Source organism: Suillus plorans, assembly GCF_016647745.1.
Source record: "Suillus plorans strain S12 chromosome Unknown HD556scaffold_5, whole genome shotgun sequence".
Lineage (NCBI taxonomy): Eukaryota > Fungi > Basidiomycota > Agaricomycetes > Boletales > Suillaceae > Suillus > Suillus plorans.
Genome location: NW_024537389.1, coordinates 508,070 through 530,069, shown reverse-complemented (window position 1 = coordinate 530,069; position 22,000 = coordinate 508,070). Strand labels below are relative to the sequence as shown.

The window sequence follows — 22,000 nt, the reverse complement described above, 5'->3', positions numbered from 1 at the left end:
ACCCGAGTACATGCCCCTAACTTCCGAAGGCTGTTGAACAATGTCCGAAGGTTACCGGACGATGTCCGGAGGGCGTCGGGCGATGTCCGGAGTCCGATGTCCGATACGCGGGAATTCCGGCGGACGTTCGGGAACAAGAGATAAGACTAATCCGGACGAAGTCCGAACTAGAAAGGAAACAGCGGAGGACTACCAAAGGTAGAGGCGGAGGTGATAAGTCTATAGGAGTCAATCCTAAGACGAGCGGAGGTCGACGAGAGAGAAACTCAAGTCGGGCGGAGGAGAGAATGAGCAGAGTCTAAGATGATATTCGAACTGAGGATGTACATAGATTCTACAGGGTTTATATACTACTGAGGACTTATCAGAGAACAGAGATGCGCAGTCCGAAGCTGTACAAAGCTGTGGACGGAGCGTATAGAAAAGTCAAATGCTAGTCTATCGGAAAATAGTAAATGAACCCGGAGATTAGAACAGATAAAAATAAAGGCGGAAATGAAATGAGGTACGGAAAATGATATGGTCTAACTGGAGTAGGAACATACAAAGGGATAAGGCACGGAAGTTAGACGCGGGTCGGATCCGGACATAGATAGACGTCGGCCGGATCCGGACATCCGGAAATGATGTGTGTGATAGGTCCAGGTCCAGAACGCGGGATATGACAGTATCCCCCCCTTAGGGCCGAGCCCACGAGGCTTCTGATTTGGAAGTCCGGTCCGGAGTTTTATGAATGCAAGATGATGGGCGGAGCTCGTAAAAATAGCACTGAAGCATATAAGTAGGCCGGAACGCCCAGGAGACGTTTAAAACTTTCCCCCTAACTCCTATTACTGCTTTTAACATGTCTAACTCCACTTCCGGCAACAAGAAGTCCGCCCGACAACTCCTTGAAGAGAGACAGGCGGAAATGGTCGCTGAAATCGCGCGGCTCGAGGCGGACGCTCGGAGAGAGGCGGAGGAAGAAGAGCGCATGCGCAAGGAGGCGGAAGAGGAACGGAAACACGCGGAGGAACAGAAACGGAAGGACATTGAGGAAACTTGGAGAGTGTTGGCTGAACGCGAGCGGGAGCGTCTGATGAAGGCTAGAGCGGATAATGCGTCGGAGGTGAGTCGGATGAGGTTTTTTATGTTTTCCGGAGATTCATAGAGTCTTTTAGTCCTCCGGTCCGACGGATCCGGAGGTCGCATGCGAGATGTGCGTCACCAGGCGCAAGGCTTGCACCTGGGCAGTAGCGTCCAAGACGCCTAGAGTGAGTGTGTGTTTTTTCCGGATCCGGATGATTGCTAATGATTCCGGAAGATCCGGACATGTGACCAATGCCGCGCGTCTAAGGAAAAATGTGTCGGCGGAAATCCGCCTGTCAAGGCGCCGGCCGGCAAAGGCAAAGGCAAGAAACGCGCGCGTCCGGAGGGATCTCCGAGCCCCAAGGGCAAAGGCAAGCGGCGCCAGAGGAGTCCGGAGGACCTTGACGACGACGTGGAGATTATCTCCAGTCCCCGGATGGTTATTGGGGAGGGGCAAGACTGGACGGAGTACGACGACCAGGCCTGGGTCGTGGCCGCCAACAATATAGTGGCGGAACTGGCCCGGACGAATGGGCTGATGGAGAGGGGTATTGCAGCGGCGGAGGGAAGTAGAGCTGCAATGGACCGGGTGAGTGAGACCATGCTCCGGTTCATGGAGGAGCAGAGGGAGTTTCAGACTCTCTTCATGGAGAGTCTGAGGGGCGGTTTCCGGATGCATGTAGAAGATGCTCCGGAGGAGGAAAATGGAGAGGAGGCGGAAAAAGAGGCCGGCGGATCCGGCGGAGACATGGAGATGGACTCTTAGGTCGTCGGATCCGAAGTCCAGATGTCGGACGCCTAAATAATGTACATATATGCATGTTTTTCCTTACTCTTTGTTAGAAGTTGGTCCCGGCTTATCCGGATATGCCGAGTGGAAATCCGATAGAAGTTCCGGCGCATTTCTGAGTTCGGTTGCGAGTATCCAGGAAGTTTCTTCGTCTGTCCCTTCATATCCGGCCCAACGTACTAAGTATAGTAGTTGGCAGTGACGTCTCCGGCGGTCGATCTTGGAGTCCAGGATTTCGGAGATTTCGTATTCCGGTTCTCCGTCGACTAATACCGGGGGCGGAGGAGGTTGGATGCGATTAGGAATAGTGTTCGGAGTTGCGGGTTCTAACTGAGAGACATGGAATACGGGGTGCACGGATCGCATAGCGTCCGGAAGATGGATGGTGAAGGAGTGGGTGCCGGGACGAGCGATGATGTCGAATGGTCCGAGATTCTTTTCCGAGAGCTTTTTCGATGGTCGGGTTGAGCGGAAATATTTTGCTTTGACGAAGACCTGATCTCCGACTTTGAAGTCCAGAGCGGGTTTCCGTCTAGCGTCCGCGGGTCCTTGATATCTTGCTTGGGCAAGGGACATTTCTTCTCGGAGGAATTGGTGAAGCTCGTCTAGATCTATGGCATAGTCCCGGGCACGGGCGGATGAGAGATCACGCTCCGGATGTATGGAAATGTTCGGGTGATAACCCTTATTGGCGAAGAATGGTGAAACTCCGGTGGTAGCACTTGGAGCATTGTTGTACACAAACTCGGCCAAGGGTAACAATTCCGACCAATTGTCCTGCTGATAGTTGCAGTAGATCCGGAGGTATTGTTCTAGGGTTTGGTTGGCTCGCTCGGTTTGTCCGTCGCCTTCCGGATGATATCCGGAGGTGAAATGGAGGATCATGTCGAGTGCTTTTCCGAGCGACCGGAAGAAGTGGGAAACGAATTTCGTACCGCGATCGGAAGTGACATGGGACGGAACTCCGTGCTTGGAAAACACATGGAGGAGGAATAACCGGGCGAGGTCCGGAGAGGTGATGGTGTCGTAGGTCGGAATGAATATGGATTGCTTGGATAGTCGATCTATGACTACCAGGATGGCTGTGAAGCCGGAGGAATCAGGGAGTTGTTCGATGAAGTCCATGGATATAGAATTCCACGGCTTTTCAGGAATGGGGAGTTGCTTCAATAATCCGTATGGTTTGTGTCGCGGAACTTTAGCTCGGGCGCAGGTCGTGCAGGACTTAACATAGTCCTTCACATATGCGCGGATTCCGGGCCAGGTATATTCCCGACGGATAACTTCCAGGGTCCGGTTCTGACCGAAATGTCCGGATAGCGGGTGGTCATGCGTATTCCGGAGCACTCGGAGACGGAGGTCATTGGATTCTGGAACGTATATACGGTTGTCGCAACGGAGGAAACCACTCTCGTCCACTGTCCATCTCGGGTCCGACGGACCCGGAAGGTGACAGGAAGCGATAGGGTCATTAGGGAGGGCAGACAGAATGTCCTTATGAAGTTGCTCGACATCCATCAGTACAGCCGCCCGGAGCACCGGAATTGCTAGGTGTGATGCCCGGAGGGACGAAGCGAGCTGTTCTGTGGTAAATATCGGCCGGAGGTTGTGTGGATTCACTTGAGCGTAGTCCTTATCCCCCTCTTTGGGGTAGACGTCCCAACGTCTAGTTAGGCAGTCGGGCTTTGCTCCGAGTTTTCCGGGTCGGAACCGGATAACGAGGTTAAACTGATGAAGATATTCCGACCAGCGGGCCTGGCGGCGGGTGAGGAGTTTTGTGGTAGCGAAGTACTCAAGGTTCTTGTGATCCGTGACGACATCTATCGGCTCGGCGGAGCCTTCAAGGTAGTGTCGCCAGGACCGGAAAGCTTCGTAAATAGCTAGGAGTTCCTTATCGTGGGTGTCATAGTTGAGTTCCGGAGCCGAAAGGGTTCGGGAATAAAAGGCAACCGGTCGGAGCTCCTGGTCCGGACATACAATAGAAAGTATTCTGGCGATAGCATAATCAGAAGCATCCATCTCAACAACGATAGGAACATCCGGCATCCAGTGCGTAAGCACCGGAGCCGTAGTGAAGGCTTTTTTGAGAGTTTCGAAAGATTTCCGGCAATCCTTGGAGAAATTCCAGGGAGCATCCTTGCGAGTGAGCCGCGTAAGCGGAACTACAATATCCGAGTAGTTAAAAATGAAGCGACGATAGAAATTGGCGAATCCGAGGAACGATTGAATATCCTTGACTTTCCGAGGTTCCGGCCAGTCGCAGATAGTCTGGACTTTGTCGGAGGACATTGTAAGTCCGGCCGGAGATAGGAGGTAACCGAGGTATTCTACGGAGTCGGAATGGAATTCACACTTCTCCGGTTTAGCATATAGCCGATGCTTCCGGAGGCGTCGGAGAACTTCAAGGACGTGTTGTTTGTGAGATGCAAGGTCTGCGGAATAAATGAGGATGTCGTCGAGATACACAATAACACATATGTCAAGCATATCGGCGAAGATGGTGTTGACAAAGCGCTGGAAAGCCGCCGGAGCATTGGTGAGACCCTCCGGCATAACCAACCATTCATACGAGCCATAGCGCGTTCGGAAAGCAGTTTTCCACTCGTCTCCTTCCGCCATCCGGACTAGATGGTATGCGGACCGGAGGTCGATTTTAGTGTAAACTTTAGCGCGGTGTAGGACACGAGCTGGCGCTGGGCTCGTATTGAGCTATTTCACAGTACACGCCAAATACCTGTCACATGCTAATCACTTCCCGATGTTATCCGACGCTAACCCGCCAACCCGACGTTTAGGCCGCATCGGACCCGATGTTTTCCCGCGCACTTGTCCTATCCGTGTCCCGTTCCGTCTTGCTAGCCCCACTAGGTGTGTAGTTCATTAATTCGCACATTACTCACGTTGTAGCCAGCGCTATTACATGTTTTCCCATAGTCCGCAGCGCCTCATGTTTATTTACATGTACTTTGGATCCGAAATACTCCGCCGCTACTTTCGCCTACGGGTTCCGCATTTCTACGTACTTACATATATATTGGACTGACCTCGAGCATTATTCATTATCCAAGTAGAGGGGAGCAGTTCCCCGACGCTTAGTGGTCAAACCCGATATTTTGTAGTTCTTAGTTGATATTGCGAATATCATCGCTCTTTCATTATCCGTATCAGTCATTGTTATTATTGCGCACACCGCTCGCTCTTCCGACGCTCGCTATAGTGTTACTATTAGTTTCCGACACCCCGAACCCGAACCCGATAACCCGAAACCCCGAAAACATCGGACCCGACGCTTTTGCATCGGACATCGTAATTATACCTTTGGACATTGTTTCCCGCGCTCGGACTATTGACCCCACATTACTCACTTACCCCCAAGACTATTCCCAGATCGCAGACCCCTGGGTCGAACGCACTTGTCAGGCAAGTATAGCAAACTAGGCAGTGCAAAGACCACAACAAAAATATATCAGTTTGGAGCCATCTTCGTATAGCCCCACTCAGTATTGTTGTTTCTACAGCGGCTCGGAGAATCGAGAAGGTCGGAAATGAGGGGAAGCGGGTAGCGGTCTTTCTTTGTGATTTTATTGAGTCCTCGGAAATCTACACAGAGGCGTAGGGAGCCGTCCTTCTTTTTGACGAATAGGACAGGGGCTCCGTGCGGAGAGGATGAGGAACGAAGAAGTCTGGTCGCAATATTCTCATCAAGGAATTTGCGAAGAGCTACAAGCTCAACCGGAGAAAGGGAATAGATGGTGCCAAGGGGCGGAGCCGCTCCTTCTTCCAATTCGATCTTTAGATCATATGGACGATGGGGAGGGAGCTGTCCGGCTTTGCCCTTATCAAAGACATCCGCATACTCGTGATATTCCGAAGGAATTCCGGATAGGTTCGGAGGTTCGGAGGAGAGTGTAGCGGAGCGGAGATTGACACCGGACGGACGAACAAAAATACTGAACTGGACCGATCCCTCTAATTTACAGGCCCGGCAAAAGGCAACTGCATTGATTAGGGAAATATTAGGACCGGCATTATCAGTGGAGGGACTCGGCGAGGTTGAGGAAGGGATTTCCGCTGGAGCCGGCGGAAAAGAGGTCGGAGGGGTCGGAGGCACTCCATGAGGAATCAGACGGAAATCGATGCTGCCCTTTACCCAGTCAATCAACGGATTGTGTCGGGTGAGCCAGCTATATCCTAGAACGATGGAACAGGATGAGTCCAGCGGAGTAACATAAAATGTTTCGGAGGTAACCACGCCGGTTGGAAACCGGATTGGTAAATCTACTGCCTCAGTAATAGTGGCATTAGAAGTACCATCAAACAGATGGAGCGGAAGCGGAGGAATTGCATAGGTCGGAATGTTATTTTCTCGGATTAGCTTGCTTTCTATAAAACAATGGGAGGAACCACAATCTACTAGAGCCGGGAACGGAGAAATATCGGGAAAAGTAGAAATAGAGACGGATGGTACTAGAGAGTTCGGATCGGAAAAGGAAATAGCATTGAGGCGTAGCTCCATTGCACGGGTTGAGTCAATGCAACCCTCGTCCCGCGCGGAGTCAGGAGGGTTGCGGACTAATTTTTTGTCTCTTCCGAGACCTCCGGTTTGGCTTCCGGAGTCACCGTGCTAGCACGACCTTTGGCCGCACGGGAAGTGGACTTTAGGCAGTCCCGGGCAGTGTGACCGGGTCCGCCGCAGAAGAGGCAGAGCTTCTTCTCCATGCGCCTCTGGCGTTCCTCGGAGGTGAGTTTGCCGTCTTTTCCGAGCTTGGACGTCAAGTCCGGAAGTTTGGCGGAGGAGGAAGCCGAAGCATTTCCGGATTTTCCGCCGGAGTACTCTTTCCAGTCGGAAGTGGAAGCTGACTGCTTAGCAGGAGGCGCGGATGCGGAGGGTTTGGTTTCGCGGGAGACTTCTCCCTTGCGTTCCCAGTATCGAGCGTTGATAGTCTGGGCGAGAGTTTTGTATTGGGACAGAGTGGTGGGTTTTCCTTGACGACTGATTTCGTCCTTGATGCGAGCCGGAAGTCCGTTGTAGAACTGACGGCGCAGAGCTCCGTCGCCCCAACCTCGGACTTGGGAAGCTAGCCGCTGGAACTCTACAACGTACTTGTTGATGCGCTGTCCGTCGCGCATATAGAGCTGTTCCAGCTGCATTTCCGCATCTCCGACCGGGTCGTGAGGTCCGAAGTTAGTTTGGAGTTCTAACATGAACTCGGAGTAGTCATCCATCCAATCCGGACGATCCGCTAGATCATCCGAAAGGAGGTCCGGCTCAAACCATTCAAGGGCCATGCCCTTGAGGTATGATTGCGCGAAGTTGACCTTAGTTCGGCCGGTACGGAAAGATTTCGGCTTAGCTTGGAAGTTAAGCTCACATTGGACAAAGAACGCCCGGAGTTTCCGGGGCTCAGTGCCATCGAAGGTATCCGGTTCTCGGACTTTGACTTTAGGATCACCGGATCCGGAGGATTGGCGGTTGTTACGCGCCAGGTTATTGATGGCTTGGGATAGCCGGAGGAAGACCAAGTCTTGTGGACCTAGACCTTCGTTTTCATCGTCAGTCGGGTCTTCCGGAGGTTCATCATCCGGATCTCCGCCACCTCCTCCTGGCGGGTTACCGCCTAGGGCAAGTTCATCGTCGGAATCATTGTGCGGAAGATTTCCGGCGGGTGTGGGGGTGGGGGTAGACGGATGTGGGCGATTCATGAGTTGTGAGATACTGGAGGCAGCACCTTGCGCACTAGCGCGGCGCTGTGAGAAACTGAGGAAGGCATCGACTATGGGAGTAGAGTCGCGTCGGGCGGTTACAACACCCGCTGCATTAAGAGCGGTCTGCGCCCGTGTAGGTGCCATGAAGTCAGATGTAAGTATACTCGGTAAGGTGTGAGTTCGAATATACTGTTAAGAACGTGCTCAAGGGTCGGATCCGAAGGGCTTGGCTTCAGCTCGTGCGCTGCACCCCTTACCCGAGTACATGCCCCTAACTTCCGAAGGCTGTTGAACAATGTCCGAAGGTTACCGGACGATGTCCGGAGGGCGTCGGGCGATGTCCGGAGTCCGATGTCCGATACGCGGGAATTCCGGCGGACGTTCGGGAACAAGAGATAAGACTAATCCGGACGAAGTCCGAACTAGAAAGGAAACAGCGGAGGACTACCAAAGGTAGAGGCGGAGGTGATAAGTCTATAGGAGTCAATCCTAAGACGAGCGGAGGTCGACGAGAGAGAAACTCAAGTCGGGCGGAGGAGAGAATGAGCAGAGTCTAAGATGATATTTGAACTGAGGATGTACATAGATTCTACAGGGTTTATATACTACTGAGGACTTATCAGAGAACAGAGATGCGCAGTCCGAAGCTGTACAAAGCTGTGGACGGAGCGTATAGAAAAGTCAAACGCTAGTCTATCGGAAAATAGTAAATGAACCCGGAGATTAGAACAGATGAAAATAAAGGCGGAAATGAAATGAGGTACGGAAAATGATATGGTCTAACTGGAGTAGGAACATACAAAGGGATAAGGCACGGAAGTTAGACGCGGGTCGGATCCGGACATAGATAGACGTCGGCCGGATCCGGACATCCGGAAATGATGTGTGTGATAGGTCCAGGTCCGGAACGCGGGATATGACAATGGCAAATATCAAGAATGTATCAAGAGTATGACTAGCGCATGCCAATTACAACTACACGTATGAAGAAATTATAATATCAGCTGTATAAGGTAACATCAAACAACTTGGCAAGAAAATTAACCATCATTCATCCTCAGCTTCGTCCTCCCCATCCCCTAGTTCCAGCGAGTGGGATGTAACAGCATGATTGTCTAGCGCTTGCAGCTGCGAAGACATTGGATGTCCACCGGGGGTTGCCTCACCACTCAAATACTGTCCGACGGCCTCCAGCAGCACTTCCACCTTCTTCTGTTTCGTGGTTGGTATGTGTTTGGCTGCCGGTACTGCAGGGTCGAATTGATAATGCCAACGAATTTGTAGGTCTATCTCTGGGGTGCGAAGCTTTGTGATATCTTCAAGTGTGAGATGTGGGACGACTGCATCAAGTTTTGCTCCTGCAGCATCACAGTGTGCTCATTTCTTGATATCTTGCTCCTGGTGCTGCCGCACCACCTCTTTATCATACTTGACCTGTGCAAACCACCGTTTACGCTCCTCGCCACTCTCATCCCTTTCACGAGCCTTTTTGCGGAGTTTCTGGCATGAACTAACATCCAGAACATTTTCAATGTACGTGCTCATCTAATTCTTCTTGTATATGAAATGAGAATTGAAATGTGATAATGACATGTGTGGGGCACAGCAGAGGGATGTGCGGATAGTGCCAAGGGCACCCTCATTGTCATCATTGGTGGTTTTTATGTGTGCCGTCTGTCGTTGGGAAGGGGATGACTTATCGATTGCTCCACCAGCTGCAAACTCAGCAGAAAATTGAATCCACATGTCAAGAGCCCCCTGGAAAAAGGTAACCAGGAGTTGAGGGAAGTGAGGATACATTTTGTGATCCAGTGCAAGACGTTGAATAGCATAAAATGCTTCAGGGCACTCGAAAGGCTTGCTGTCGAGTGCCTTTTGCGATGTTCATCTCGTCAACAAGTTGAGCCTCAGCAGCCACTCCTTCCTCGGCCACTATTCGACGGATGCTATGTCCACTAACAGAACCAGTGATCTCAACACCAAGTGCCTCCGCCACAGCATTAATGGTGGCATTAACACTCCGTATAGGTACATCTAGGGTGGCAACCATATTGCGCACCATGGCACGGGAAGTGTCTGTGAAGATGCCTTTCTCCTTTAGTGCAAACAAGTTTGTAGTGGCCTCTGTGCTGTGTGCTGTGAATGCGTGTCTTCTCGATGGCGTGATGCTTCGCTGCAGATGCACGTGCTGCACGCATAGTCAGTGCACGGTTCTGTTTTGTGAGTGTATCATTACGACTCTTGAGGCAATTGACACTTTGTAGAGTGTCCACAAGCTGTGCCTCAGCCGCCTGAGCTCCTGCTGCAATATCAGAGCTCGAAGCTTGCAGAGAGTGCAGCTGCTCCTGAAGACATGCAGCAGCATTTTCCTTTCACGAGGCCCACTTGCGCTCACTGTGGTAATGCCTCTCGTATGTCTTGGTCTTCTGATGTTGTGTGTTGAGCTGAATTCACAGGTGTGCCATGATTGCAGGACTTGGACTGCTGTCCCTTGCACTAGTACAGGTCTTGGCAGGAGGACTATTCTCCTTTTCGACAGTTGTTCTAGAGTTTAAGTGTGTAAGATGAGCCTTTTGTGTTGGGGAACACTGTTTTACCGGGTTATAGTGGTCCCTTTTGACGTATCGGTGCTGCATTGGACAGTTAATCCTTTTCTTGACATGTTTAAATGTGTCGTGTCGCGTCATTTTGCACTGAGTCAGTACACTCATTACTATGCTCAAAGATCGACTGGTTGCCAGCAGTGCAACCCCCCATGTCACCCAAAAATTAGGTGAAATGTATTCTTTTTACTCAATCCTTGTATTCTATGAAAAAAAACTTGAAAAAACAGTGCATTTCATGCCATTGTAGTGAGTGATCCTCCCAAGGACAGCACCATTTACACATTTTTCCCATAGAATACCCAAGTCTCATTAATCCACGCATATTTCTCCATACAAACTTTCGGTCAGATTGTTGTGGTAGTGTAGTGTCAGTCGATCTTTTTATTGGACACTTGTTTCGACTCTACGCAGTGCAAAGCAAATCACGGGCGGAGTTTAAAATTGACCGAGCACTGCCCATCCCCAGTACTTGCTTGATCTTAGCGCGCTACTTTCTAACAAGGGTTAGGTACAAGTCCCATCTAGGACAGGTTTGGCGACGCTTACTAAGTGTTTGGCTTGCAAAGGACAATGACATTTAAGAATTGAGCCCCAGTGAAAACCTATGGGTGGCGTATCTCACCACATCTAGTGTCCTAGATAGTCCTAGATAGTTTAGCCATTTTGTAGATCAGAAACAGCAAGTTGTTACATCGATCTAGGGCTATCTTGTGTTACAAGATTACAGTAGATGGGCCAATTTGTTGTACATATTGCTCAATCTATCAGAATCTTGGAGAAAATGTATTGCATACAGACATGGTATGGACTGTGGGAATACTGATACAAGTGTGGTAATGATGATAGCAACATGGAGATATGTTTGTACTGAGAAGTTTGCTCTCCTCATACCGAAGACAGACCCAGGTGGCCATCTGATGTGAGAAGGTCTACCGCCATGAATGGTACCATTCTTGTGCGCCCAAGGCCCCTGGGACCATCACGTTTGAACGACAATAAGTTGTAGTAGTTGTTGAGAACAGCCATGAATTGACCGCATAAGTGGTACCCCATGAGATCGCGATTGTGAACCTGGGATTCTCGCGTTTCCTGTGCTTTTGTACCCAGGTCAGTTTGATGAGAGACAACAACAATGTCAGGCTTGCGTTCAGACTGTTTGTCCTGGTGGTCCTGGTATATGGGCTTTGGATCATTGACATGGAGTAGAATGTTGGTATTGTTGTCGACCTTGAATGCAGATATTCCTTGTACCTTCATCTTGCTTGGTTTATGGAGCGCACAGTTGGCGGCTTTGATGAAAGAAGTGTATGTCGATGTTTCGCCCTCGATATTGCAACTTGACAATAATGTCAGTCTTCTTTTGCACTGCTCAAAATACTTACAAATTAGTCAAGTGTCCCTTTATCTCCTGCGCTACAGCCCCCACATTGCAGATAGGCAGGACAGCATTGAGAGCAGTTTCGAGTAGCTTCGATTTCTTGCTGACAGAAAGGCTTTGAGAGGGACCTGTGCATCTTGCAAGGAGTTCCTGCAGCATTGTATCTGCCTCACACTTCTCAAAGTTTTGGACGTCCCTCACAATCCATGGGCAGACATTATTGACTCTGTGAAGTTTACTGATATGAGTGATGGTGAGAACAAAAGAAAGAGCTGCCAATGCAATCAAGGCCAACAGTACTGATGTGGAAAACTCCCGCTACCTTTAGGGAGTGGGTCTTATAGCTCGCTATTTCCAAGTTTTGGCGGTAGATTTCATGATTTCGTCGCCCCTCTCTTTTTTGCCCTAGATGGCAACTGTCGCCTTGGATGGTAACGAGGCTGTGTTGATTGATTGGTCCACACCACCTTTAGGTCCCTCCTGCACGATCACCTTAACACCCCTCTTGCGTTCCTACCATCATGACTTCGTTCATCGGCCGCTTGCCTGTTTCCGATATCTTTTCTACTGATTCGAGTCGCGTTGTCTTGTAGCTCCTTCTGTTGCTCATGATCTTGGCTATTCAGCACCTGATTAATGATTCTCGGTTTTCTGAGATTCTCACAGCTTCCTACGATGGCCATGCCCCCACGACTGACATTGAGTTCGAGGTTTTGCGCAGTCTTCAATGTGATGCTTTGATTGGGATGAATTGGATTACTGCGTGGCGCACTGTTGGTTGGGAAGATGAGCATCCCATGCATAATCCTCATTCTCACGGTACATCGAAATTTCAAGGTGATAGCATTTCACCGCTCAATCTTCTGGTATCTTTCTGATGTTTAGCATTTCTAGCAACTTCGTGTATATTTTGTGGTGATGCAAGCCATTTGCCAGAATCCGCTGTCAGTGGCCCCATTGATTTATCTCAGTCTTTGTCCCTCGCAGGGGCAGGTTTGTTGTCTCGTAGACGTTCAGAGCCCATTGTGCATGATATTTTTTTTGCATCGTGTCGTTCAGGGGTCCGATGGTGTCCTTTGTCGTCCGAAGTTGTGTTGCGTGAGCAGGCATGTGTTCTGCACAGTTTAGACCATATATCCCTTGCTCGAGTTGCAAAAATAGTTGTTGCAACATCTACTCCATGGGGAATGCGTCATTTCGGACACACACTCCAAGCATCGTGATTACACTGCATGTCGTGAGGTCGCCGCAGGGTTTGCCACGCCTTCAAATTTAGCCGTGTTCATACTGGACGAGTTGACGTCAGTGGATGCTTCTGCTATATCAGGCGGTGACCTTTGGTTTATTGCGCAGAGCATTTGTAATATGATGTAGAGTCCACTCACATTCAAGAAGTGGCACATCCTACTAGGCAAAAAGCTATTAGCATTCTGAATATCTTTAGTAGCCGCGGCGCATATGAGCGTGTGTCTCAATCATTCCAGTCGTTGTTTTCCAAGACAGAGCATATGTCCAAGCCTTCTTTGGAAGCTATATCGTCTTGGCATGGTTTGTGTTTTGTGGGTACGAAGGATCAGTTGTTGGATAGGATTATTGACCATGTATCGAGGGGTAAATGTACACTTTATGCGGCCGATTCTCGCGTCGCTTGTGCTCATATCAGTGATGAGTTGTGAGAGGAGGACAATGAGTTGTAAATAATGAGGAGTGTGACAGGATAGCACGATGTAATATTGCACACGTAATTTGGATGAAATGGGGAGAATGCCGAGACAGGTAGAGGGTGTTGCCACTTTAGCTGGCGCTATAGCTTATATTTGTAAGACAGTTGTACATAGAACTATGTGATGTATTTTCCGTGTGATTCACCCTGAGCTTGTTTAATTGTGCAAAGCAAAGGGCTATACATGGTAAACGAAAAGCTAAACTACACCAACTCTAGATTCTTTAGCCATTTTCACGATCACACAAGATTTGCGTCAAATTTCAACGTTCAACTTTGTTCCTAGATGTGCCGAGATACGCCACCCGTAGGTTTTCACTGGGATTGAGCATCCCTACATGTGAGATGTTCGGACTTTTGGTTCGAGGTAATCGCGGCAACCGAGCTAGCTCGGAGTCATAACAGGGTGCTACAAACTCGAGTGGACTCTTTAAAACAGGTCTGAAGTTCAAGTTGCCACAAAAATGTCCACGATATATTCGTTCAATCACCTTATAGCTGAACGCACTCGCGATCACCCAAACCTTGAGATCCTAAGCATACCAGACAAGAACTTCAATGTAAGTACGACGTACTGTTAAAATTTTGTGTAAAACTCACAGCAGCCGTGAAGTATGTCAAGTATACTCTGGCCGACCTTGATGCTTCAGCGTCCTTGTTTGCCCACCACCTACGGGACAATGGACTGTTGAATGGACGTTCCAAAGGGGATGTCACCAGTAGGATGACCGTTGGACTTCTGGGCATTAGCAACATCAGTTATGTAGTCACCGAGATGGCGCTTTATCGAATGGGCTACTGTTAGTGCACAACATATGGAAGTCTTGCTCTGACTTTGCCAATCTTTCTACAGGCGTGCTTTTCTTATCGCCGAATAACTCTCCTTCCGCAATTGCTCACCTGTTGACTGTGACAAATGCAACCCACGTGATAGTGCAAGACGCGCTATTACCTTCCGCGGCAGCAGCTCTTACACATCTCGATAACCCCAGTTCTGTGACGATCATCAACCAGCCTTCATCTGACGTCTTCAGCTCAGCCGCTCGTTCTTTGCACCCAGAGAAGACGCGATGGGACCCTGCATTAAAGTGGGAGGATGAATATCTTCTTCCAGTCACGGTTATCCACTCGAGCGGGTCCACTGGTTTCCCAAAGCCGATTACTGCAACCAACAAAGCGGCCGTCGGCAACTCCCTCATGAATTTTGGTCTTCCAAGTTTAACGACCTTGCCATTGTATCATGTATGTTGTGCGTATTTCTTACCAGAATTCACTTATTTCGCCTTGAACAGGCGCACGGCCACCGCAATCTTTATCGTGCAATCTGTGCTGCAAAACCGCTGTACCTCTTCCCAACTGGATCAATGCCATTGACGTCTACCAATGTTATCAAGCTTCTCAAGCAAGCTCCAGACGTGGAGGCACTATTCGGCGTTCCTCTAGCATTGAAACTCCTCGCTGGGACCACTGAAGGTCTACAGGTCCTCAAGAGCCTTAAACTTGTCTCGTTCAGCGGTAGTCCATGTCCTGACGAGCTCGGCGACTTCCTTGTCGACGAGGGTGTCCGCTTGGTAGGCCATTATGGTTCTAGTGAGTGATATGTTGACAGGTTGAGAGAAACTTGACATTCAGCATATCTCTTTTCAATGCAGCTGAAACGGGTCATCTCATGACGTCTTTCCGGGACTTCGAGACTGATAAAGGCTGGAATTGGACGCGCGCTAAGGGACCATATGTAAATACGAATGTGAACGACTACCTGCGATTCGAACCTCTGGGCGCGGATATCTATGAGCTGCTCGTTTTAGATGGCTGGCCCCACAAGGCAAGTATATATACTACCATTGGATTATATTGTCTTAATTGCCAGCGAAGGTTATGAGCAACCGACCCGATGGGTCGTACGCAACGAAAGATCTATTTATCAAGCATCCCACCATCCCCGACGCATACAAGTTCATGGGGCGAATCGACGACACCCTGGTCATGGTATGGATATTAAACCAGATCAAGATAATTTTTATTTACCAACATGCCCAGGTTAACGGCGAGAAGACGAATCCTGTCCCGATGGAACTCACACTTCGTTCATCTCCCTATATTGCGGATGCCATCATCTTCGGTGCCGGCCGCATTCAAATTGGAGCTCTGATTCTTCCAACCGAAATTGCAAAAGACTGCTCTGCTTCAGAGCTCGCTAAGCTTTTCGCGCCTATCGTCGCCCTTGCCAATGCTGAGGCTCCCTCGCATTCGCAGCTTGCGTCGGAAGCACTTGTATTTCTCCCTCATGGCACAGTGATTCCTCGTGCTGATAAGGGCAGTATCATCAGACCACGGGTGTACAAGGAGTTCGAAGGCATCATCAATGAGGTCTATAAACGACTAGAGGGTGACATCGACGAGGATGGGAAGAGACGACTGACCGATGAGGCAGATGCTAGGACGGCCATTAGAGATGTAATCGGCAAGACGGTCGATCGACCTATCGACAGCCTAGAAGATGATACTGACCTCTTCGATTTCGGGTTAGACTCGTTGCAGTCTAGCAGAATACGAAACACCATTCAGAGAGTCAGCTCAAACGTTCTGCTGATTGCTGCTTGTAAGCTGAATAACGGCGCAGGAGATCTACCTAGATGGCAAGAAGCTGGCCCCCAACACTGTTTTCGAACATCCTTCCATCACGCAGTACGTTTATCCCTTGCATGTGCATGACGCTGTATATAGCCTTGGCTAAAGTAAACATACAGGATCGCTCGACTCCTGATTGCAATGTCCTATGGCAATGAAGGTGCTCTAGCACAACGAAGCTCGCTCGAGATCGTGCTGGAACTTGTTAAGAAGTACAGCTCTTTCGCTTATACGCAAAAGGCTCATGCCAACGGAACAAATGGAACCGCAAGCAACTCAGTTACCCCTCGCGTTGTAAGTTCCCTGTTGCACTTCCCACAAATTCTACGCCTGATTGCGATATTGATGTAGGTTGTGTTGACTGGCGCGACTGGGTCTCTGGGAGCATATATTCTGGATGAACTGCTTTCGGACCCTTCTGTGGCCATTGTTTACTGTCTGTGCAGAGCAGAGGACGATGCAGATGCGTCCAGTCGCATAACAGCTTCCATGAAGACAAGGAAGCTATTATCTCGTTATGAGCAGGTTCAAACGCGTGTCAAAGCTCTCGCTTCCGACCTGTCTACCGACAAGCTTGGACTTCAGACAGACATGTACAACGAGATCGCAACACGGGCAACGCTGATCATTCATGTAAGCATCAAAGACACTGCTTGGTTTATTCTCGTCAATCTTGTGTGCAGAACGCTTGGGCGGTCAACTTCAACCTTGGCATTTCTAGGCAAGTCCACCTCGATTCGATGAATATTGACTAACAGAGCAATAGCTTCGAACCCCACATACGTGGAGCTGTCAATTTGATTAATCTGGCACTTGCATCGCCTCATCCCCGACCAGCAGACTTTTACTTCGCATCTTCGATTAGTGCCGTCGCAGCTTGGCACGGACCAGACTCAATCCCAGAAGCCATTACGGACGATCCCTCTGTCGCTCAGGGGTTGGGCTAGTGAGCACCTCGTGCCTCGCGCAGTTGACGCTCAGATTTCTGACTTCAGTCAGTGCGCAATCGAAGTGGATCACTGAGAAGCTCTGTCAAGTTGCCTCTCAGCAGACACCTATTCGGGCGGGCGTGCTACGTGAGACATGTTCACCATAGGAGAAATAGTCACTGAAGCGCGTGCAGGAATTGGCCAAATGGTGGGAGACTCTCAGAATGGCGTGTGGAACGAGACGGAGGCTATTTCACTCATCATCAAGGTATGAAAAACCGTTATCGATGATATATGTGATTGTTATATTCCGTGGCAGTGCACAGATACAATCGGAATTCTTCCCAATCTCGACGAGTCAGTTTCGTGGCTCCCAGTGGACTACGCAGCAAAGGCTATCATCGACCTGGTCAATGTTCCCCATCAACGTTTGCCCTTGGGAGAGTGCCCTGTTTGGAACGTGATTCACCCAAAGCTTGTGCCGTGGACGTCCGTCCTCTCGTCTCTCCAACACACCGGCCTGAAATTTAAAGCCCTCCCGAGGCACGAGTGGATCAAGGCTTTGCGCGCTAGCCCTATTGATGAAGTGAATAACCCGAGCCGGAAGCTGTTGACATTTTTTGAGAACAAATACGGACAAGAGGAACTGGCTACGCGGTACCCATTGCTGACAGTGCAAAGTGAGAAAGCAAGTAAGAGTCTCACGAGTGCACCTATCGCTGATGATGGACTGGTGAGGAAGTGGGTAGCTGCTTGGAGAGAGACAGGTTTTTTGGCTTGACACTCGGAGCAGTTGGTTCAAGCTCGTGAATGCTGATAATGAACCTCCTTATAAACATCTCACCCTTGCATTACTGATATACCAGGAGTCGTCAGTTGATCATCAGATAGAGATTCAGATATTGGACGCTTAAATACGTACTTAGGGTTTAAGCAACATGATAACTGCATACTTATTGTGGCTGTACCGTAGTAGTACCAGTCATGCACCAAACTGGACAAAATACTTGACATGCATCATTTCAGCCATGGAGAAAGCATCTCACTTATCCGTGATAGTAGACCTATCTCCAACGCAATGGCACCTCTCTGCGCAAACTTCAAACCAGTATCCACTCTCCATTGAGACGTTCCTCTCGCAGCTCCTCGCATTTCTGAATGCGCATATCGCATCCAAGCATGAGAACTCACTTGTAGTCTTTGGCGCGTTTCCTGGGAAGAGGTGAGATCTATCCTCAGGAGCGAGCACTTAATGAACTGCTGACGCACAGTGTATTGCTCTATTCATCCACGGAGCTGCTCTCGGATGACGTGCCCTCATTGGATGCTAACTCGTATCTGCCATTCAAGCTTGTGGACTCGACAGTTGTACAGAGGATCATGAATGAGTTTGATGCTATCGGAGAGCTCGACGAAGAACGTGAGTGATGGACATTTGATCTGTCGTGTGTCGTCTTATTTGCATCACAGCTTCATGTGCATTGGTAGGCGCTGTGACGAAGGCCCTGTGTTGTGCGTGAAAGAGAATGTGTCGCTGCCAACGACCTAACCCATATCCAGACATCAACCGCATCACCCATCCCTCATCAACGACAGCCGGTGTCGCAGAGGACCCGTCGATCGTCCACGACCCTCGCATCTTAATCCTTTCAGTCTCCCCTGACTTGTCTTCTTCGTACATCCCAATCATGAACGCTATCTTCTCCGCACAAAAACTGGCATGTCTCACGCCCTTTAGCAACATGTTGTTTGACTGACTGCGATACGGAACAGAAAGTGACAATTGACGTGTGCAAAGTCTATGGACCCGATACCGTATTTTTGCAGCAAGCAGCTCACCTAACGAACGGGTCCTACATCTACCTGGAACGCCGAGATGCACTCCTGCAATATTTGATTGTAATGTTATCTCATCGTCTGTCAATTCTGTCGCTCATCAGCTATCATTGTCGTAGATGTCTTTCCTGTCACCAACATCCATCCGCAAGATTCTAGCTGTACCAAAGCAAGACAAGATTGATTTCCGCGCTGCGTGCTTTTGTCACAAGAACATTGTGGACATTGGTTTTGTCTGCTCAGTCTGTTTATCTAGTACGCATCATCTCTATGCTTTGTCACTGAATTCTAAGGAGCCTGTGATCTTGCAGTTTTTTGTCAACCACTCCCGGTTTGCTCTACATGCAGGTTAGCTACCCTCGTTCCCGGGCTGCCCACTCTGACCCTGACGGACACAGAACGAAGTTCCCTATCAATACACTCAAACGACTCAATGCTGCTCGCCCCATTCTCACTCCTGCAAACTCACGCATAGGACTTCCGCTGGCCAACTTGAACAACGCGGCATCGCCTCGTCCAACTTCCACTCCACCGAATGGGATGTCCAGTCTCCGATGACAATGGGCAGATGACAGTGTTGGAGCTTGGATGTTGACGCGAAGCCGGAGATTGAACATTTGGAATGTTACTACTACTATATATGACCGGACCCTCGTGTCCACCCTCTTTCCCCAGTCTGTTATTTGGGGATAGAGGGTGTGTCTCTTACTTTGTCTCTCGCCCGCCGTGCACTAACTTGTACCTAAGTCTGACTTAACGTTTAGTTCTAAAAGGTTATGAGCCCTGACTATGCATAAGGAGTCAGAACCTCTAGACGCGTCAGACTACCAGACACTGTTTATAGGCCTCCTCTACGCGCCGTTCTGACAAGTGTCGAACGCGTGTTTTCATCGGCGGGCGCGCGTACTGATATATCGATACCCCGCGCTCAGACCATTATCCTTCCCTTATTGGGAGCGCTTCTTCGAGGGATCCTCAAGTCGCGCATATATATACCTCGCGGCTTGTACTACCTTACCCCAACTCACTTAACCTCTTCCCTCATCATAATGGCCCCCCATACTCGTGCGAGGACCGATCTTGATGGAACCACAAACCCGCAGCCCCTGCTTAATGTTGCAACACCTTCTGCAGTGCCTCCCTTCGTGCCACAAGCCACTCCGTCGGTTCCAGCTCTCCCTGCACCTAACCTGTATGCGTACTATCCTACATCATCAGCTGTCTCCATTACAGCGTGTCGTATCTCAAAAGCCGATCTCGACAAGATTGAGCTCCTGGACAGAGCGAAGAACAACTGGACCTCGTGGTCCGAACTCATGCTGGAGGTTTTCCACATAAACCTCCTTGAGGGCTACACTACAGGTACAATTGCTCGCCCTGATGTGACACGCGAGCCTCTGGCCGCCAGGAACTGGGACTTGAACAACACAGGCATAGTTGCAGCGCTGCGCAACCGCATCTCCCTAGACGACAAGCGTGTCCTCGATAGCATTACCGGTGCGCACAGGGCGTGGACCACCTTACGCTCCCGTCACCAGAAGCTCGGGCCCATAGCACAAATTCTGAAGATCTAAGAGCTACTCAATGTGCGCCCCCAGTCCGTTATCTGGGGATAGAGGTACTTAAACATTTAGTTCTAAAAACAGTGCACCGCGTGAGTTATGTACTGAGATCATATATTGCATTCGTTGACACAGTGTTACCCTCCGTATGCAGACTGGACGATGCTACCGGTGAATGGGCAGTGCAGTTATGAACACTGACGACTTGTCTGCATTTACGGCAGAGTCAGTCGATGCTGGACGACGCAAAATGGATGCCTGCACATGGTCATAATCAGCATTTCTATACGCCAGCAGCTTTGTGATTACCTTAGGTGAGCGTGTGGTGGTGTTTGCGTACGCGACCGCCATGCTTTCTGTAGTGAACGCGCACCATAACCTTGCTGTGCAATAAATATGTCTGGCGAACAAATAAGATGCTATGCGGATGACTTGCGCACTACTTCATCATCTTCGCCTTGTTCTTTTGTTAACAGCAAAATTCCTGCATTTGGCATCTGCTCCCCTCGTTGATGCAATGGTTCTATGACGACCACGATTTGTTGAGCAACACAAATTGCTGCAGTACGCAAGCTTACCAGTAAATTGCTGATTTAATATTCGAAGCAATACGTGGTGTGTGTCAAGCTCGCCATCATCTGATTGCTGGGACTGTAAGGCTTCGCCAAGCACACGGGCCAGTCCGCATCGCATTATGTGTTCCCCTGCTCCAGAAATACTGCATGCCATCCCAGAACGTTCACTGCGCGACTGCTGCGCCCAGCACCCGGCTCCGAAGGTAGCTGCCTGTCCAGTTCAGTCCCGAACACCACATCATGTCAGATTACCTGTAGACTTACTTCGCCGATACGACCAGAATATTTTAGAAGCAGCCCACCACTAAATACCATTTGTGACTCTTCAATCATTAGAAGCGTGTCTGAGAACATACCTTGAAACACCAGCAGCGAGATTGCCTTCATCATCCCAGGCTACCGCGCCAACCGTGTCCTGCATGGTATCCTGAGACAAGCTCCCTGGGTCGCCATCAACGGGGTGATCCAGTCGCGATTTCCACTTCTGCCACTCGTGCGTCGCTCGCGGCGATATCAATTCACTTGGAGCAACGGTTTGGATACCTTGCGATAATGCAAACGAGTATGCTCCGGATGCGACAAGAGTCCTCGTCAGGACTCAGCACTCGCATTCCATGAAAGGGGCACCTTTACTCACATGGGGCGGATGCGCCCAAGAGGGTCAGGTTCTCTGGAGTGCCTCAACAATGCCGATGCCAGTTCTATTGGATTTTTTAGTCCTGCCTTTCTAAGGTCAGCCAGCAAGATAAGTCATCACGGAGGTCGCCAAACCCGGAACAGCACCAACGCTGCCAAAATCTCCCGACAAGCCGTCCATGACAGCCGCATCACATTCTACAGTGCCGTCAATTGTCAGATTGGAACCATAACCTGATGAAAGGTTGCGAAAGATCGGACACAGTGAACGTTATTGTGATGAGTGCCACAAGAACTCGTACCTGCGTTGAGGTATTCATCATCCTCGAGAACGGCTATGGCTCGCTCTACAACCGAAAGGGCAGAGGAGTCATCTAGTGGTGATCCCCGCAAAGCTTGAGCACAAGCACTAGCGTCATTACGACTCGGATGAGTTTGAGATAATATCGCGGAGTTTTCTGTCATTACCGTTTCAAAGCACTCTTGACACTTTGTTCTGACGCAACTCCATGATATCCTGCCCCTCCGTGCACTGCGACGTATATACAACGTTCCTTCAT

General features: G+C 49.7%; 6 protein-coding genes across 6 annotated transcripts; 4 read left to right on the top strand and 2 right to left on the bottom strand.

Annotated features, from left to right (window-relative positions):
* Nucleotides 1–9,109: 9,109 nt before the first annotated feature.
* Nucleotides 9,110–9,421, bottom strand: HD556DRAFT_1227920 (uncharacterized protein; the record flags this gene model as incomplete). The annotated part of the gene is made up of 1 exon (XM_041297189.1): nt 9,110–9,421. A coding segment is annotated over one exon (312 nt), but the record flags the coding sequence as incomplete, so codon positions are not given.
* Nucleotides 9,422–11,246: 1,825 nt separating this feature from the next.
* On the top strand, nt 11,247–11,774 carry HD556DRAFT_1332593 (uncharacterized protein). Its single transcript, XM_041301807.1, has 2 exons — nt 11,247–11,518; nt 11,565–11,774. The coding sequence occupies exons 1-2, from the start codon at nt 11,348–11,350 to the stop codon at nt 11,667–11,669; spliced, it is 276 nt and encodes a 91-aa protein (XP_041165695.1). The 5' UTR covers nt 11,247–11,347; the 3' UTR covers nt 11,670–11,774.
* A 1,961-nt stretch (nt 11,775–13,735) lies between these two features.
* HD556DRAFT_1332575 (L-aminoadipate-semialdehyde dehydrogenase) lies at nt 13,736–17,756 on the top strand (the record flags this gene model as incomplete). The annotated part of the gene is made up of 15 exons (XM_041301806.1): nt 13,736–13,831; nt 13,885–14,071; nt 14,125–14,513; nt 14,564–14,861; nt 14,924–15,096; nt 15,147–15,260; nt 15,312–15,842; nt 15,895–15,959; nt 16,022–16,196; nt 16,254–16,535; nt 16,586–16,623; nt 16,669–16,848; nt 16,902–16,978; nt 17,026–17,099; nt 17,151–17,756. 15 exons carry the CDS (start codon nt 13,736–13,738, stop codon nt 17,610–17,612), a joined length of 3,141 nt encoding a protein of 1,046 aa, XP_041165694.1. The 3' UTR covers nt 17,613–17,756.
* HD556DRAFT_715287 (TFIIH subunit Tfb4/p34) lies at nt 17,289–19,392 on the top strand. The gene is made up of 8 exons (XM_041311391.1): nt 17,289–18,053; nt 18,103–18,251; nt 18,302–18,343; nt 18,392–18,549; nt 18,605–18,730; nt 18,787–18,922; nt 18,979–19,011; nt 19,066–19,392. Coding segments are annotated over exons 1-8 (930 nt in total). The 5' UTR covers nt 17,289–17,769; the 3' UTR covers nt 19,068–19,392.
* HD556DRAFT_715288 (uncharacterized protein) lies at nt 19,393–20,490 on the top strand. Its single transcript, XM_041311392.1, has 2 exons — nt 19,393–20,321; nt 20,384–20,490. Exon 1 carries the CDS (start codon nt 19,717–19,719, stop codon nt 20,239–20,241), a length of 525 nt encoding a protein of 174 aa, XP_041165692.1. The 5' UTR covers nt 19,393–19,716; the 3' UTR covers nt 20,242–20,321; nt 20,384–20,490.
* HD556DRAFT_1227352 (nucleophile aminohydrolase) lies at nt 20,395–22,000 on the bottom strand (the record flags this gene model as incomplete). Its single annotated transcript, XM_041297157.1, has 10 exons — nt 20,395–20,487; nt 20,539–20,608; nt 20,662–20,752; nt 20,808–21,015; nt 21,069–21,108; nt 21,161–21,391; nt 21,442–21,523; nt 21,576–21,674; nt 21,743–21,849; nt 21,909–22,000. The coding sequence occupies 10 exons, from the start codon at nt 21,998–22,000 to the stop codon at nt 20,395–20,397; spliced, it is 1,113 nt and encodes a 370-aa protein (XP_041165691.1).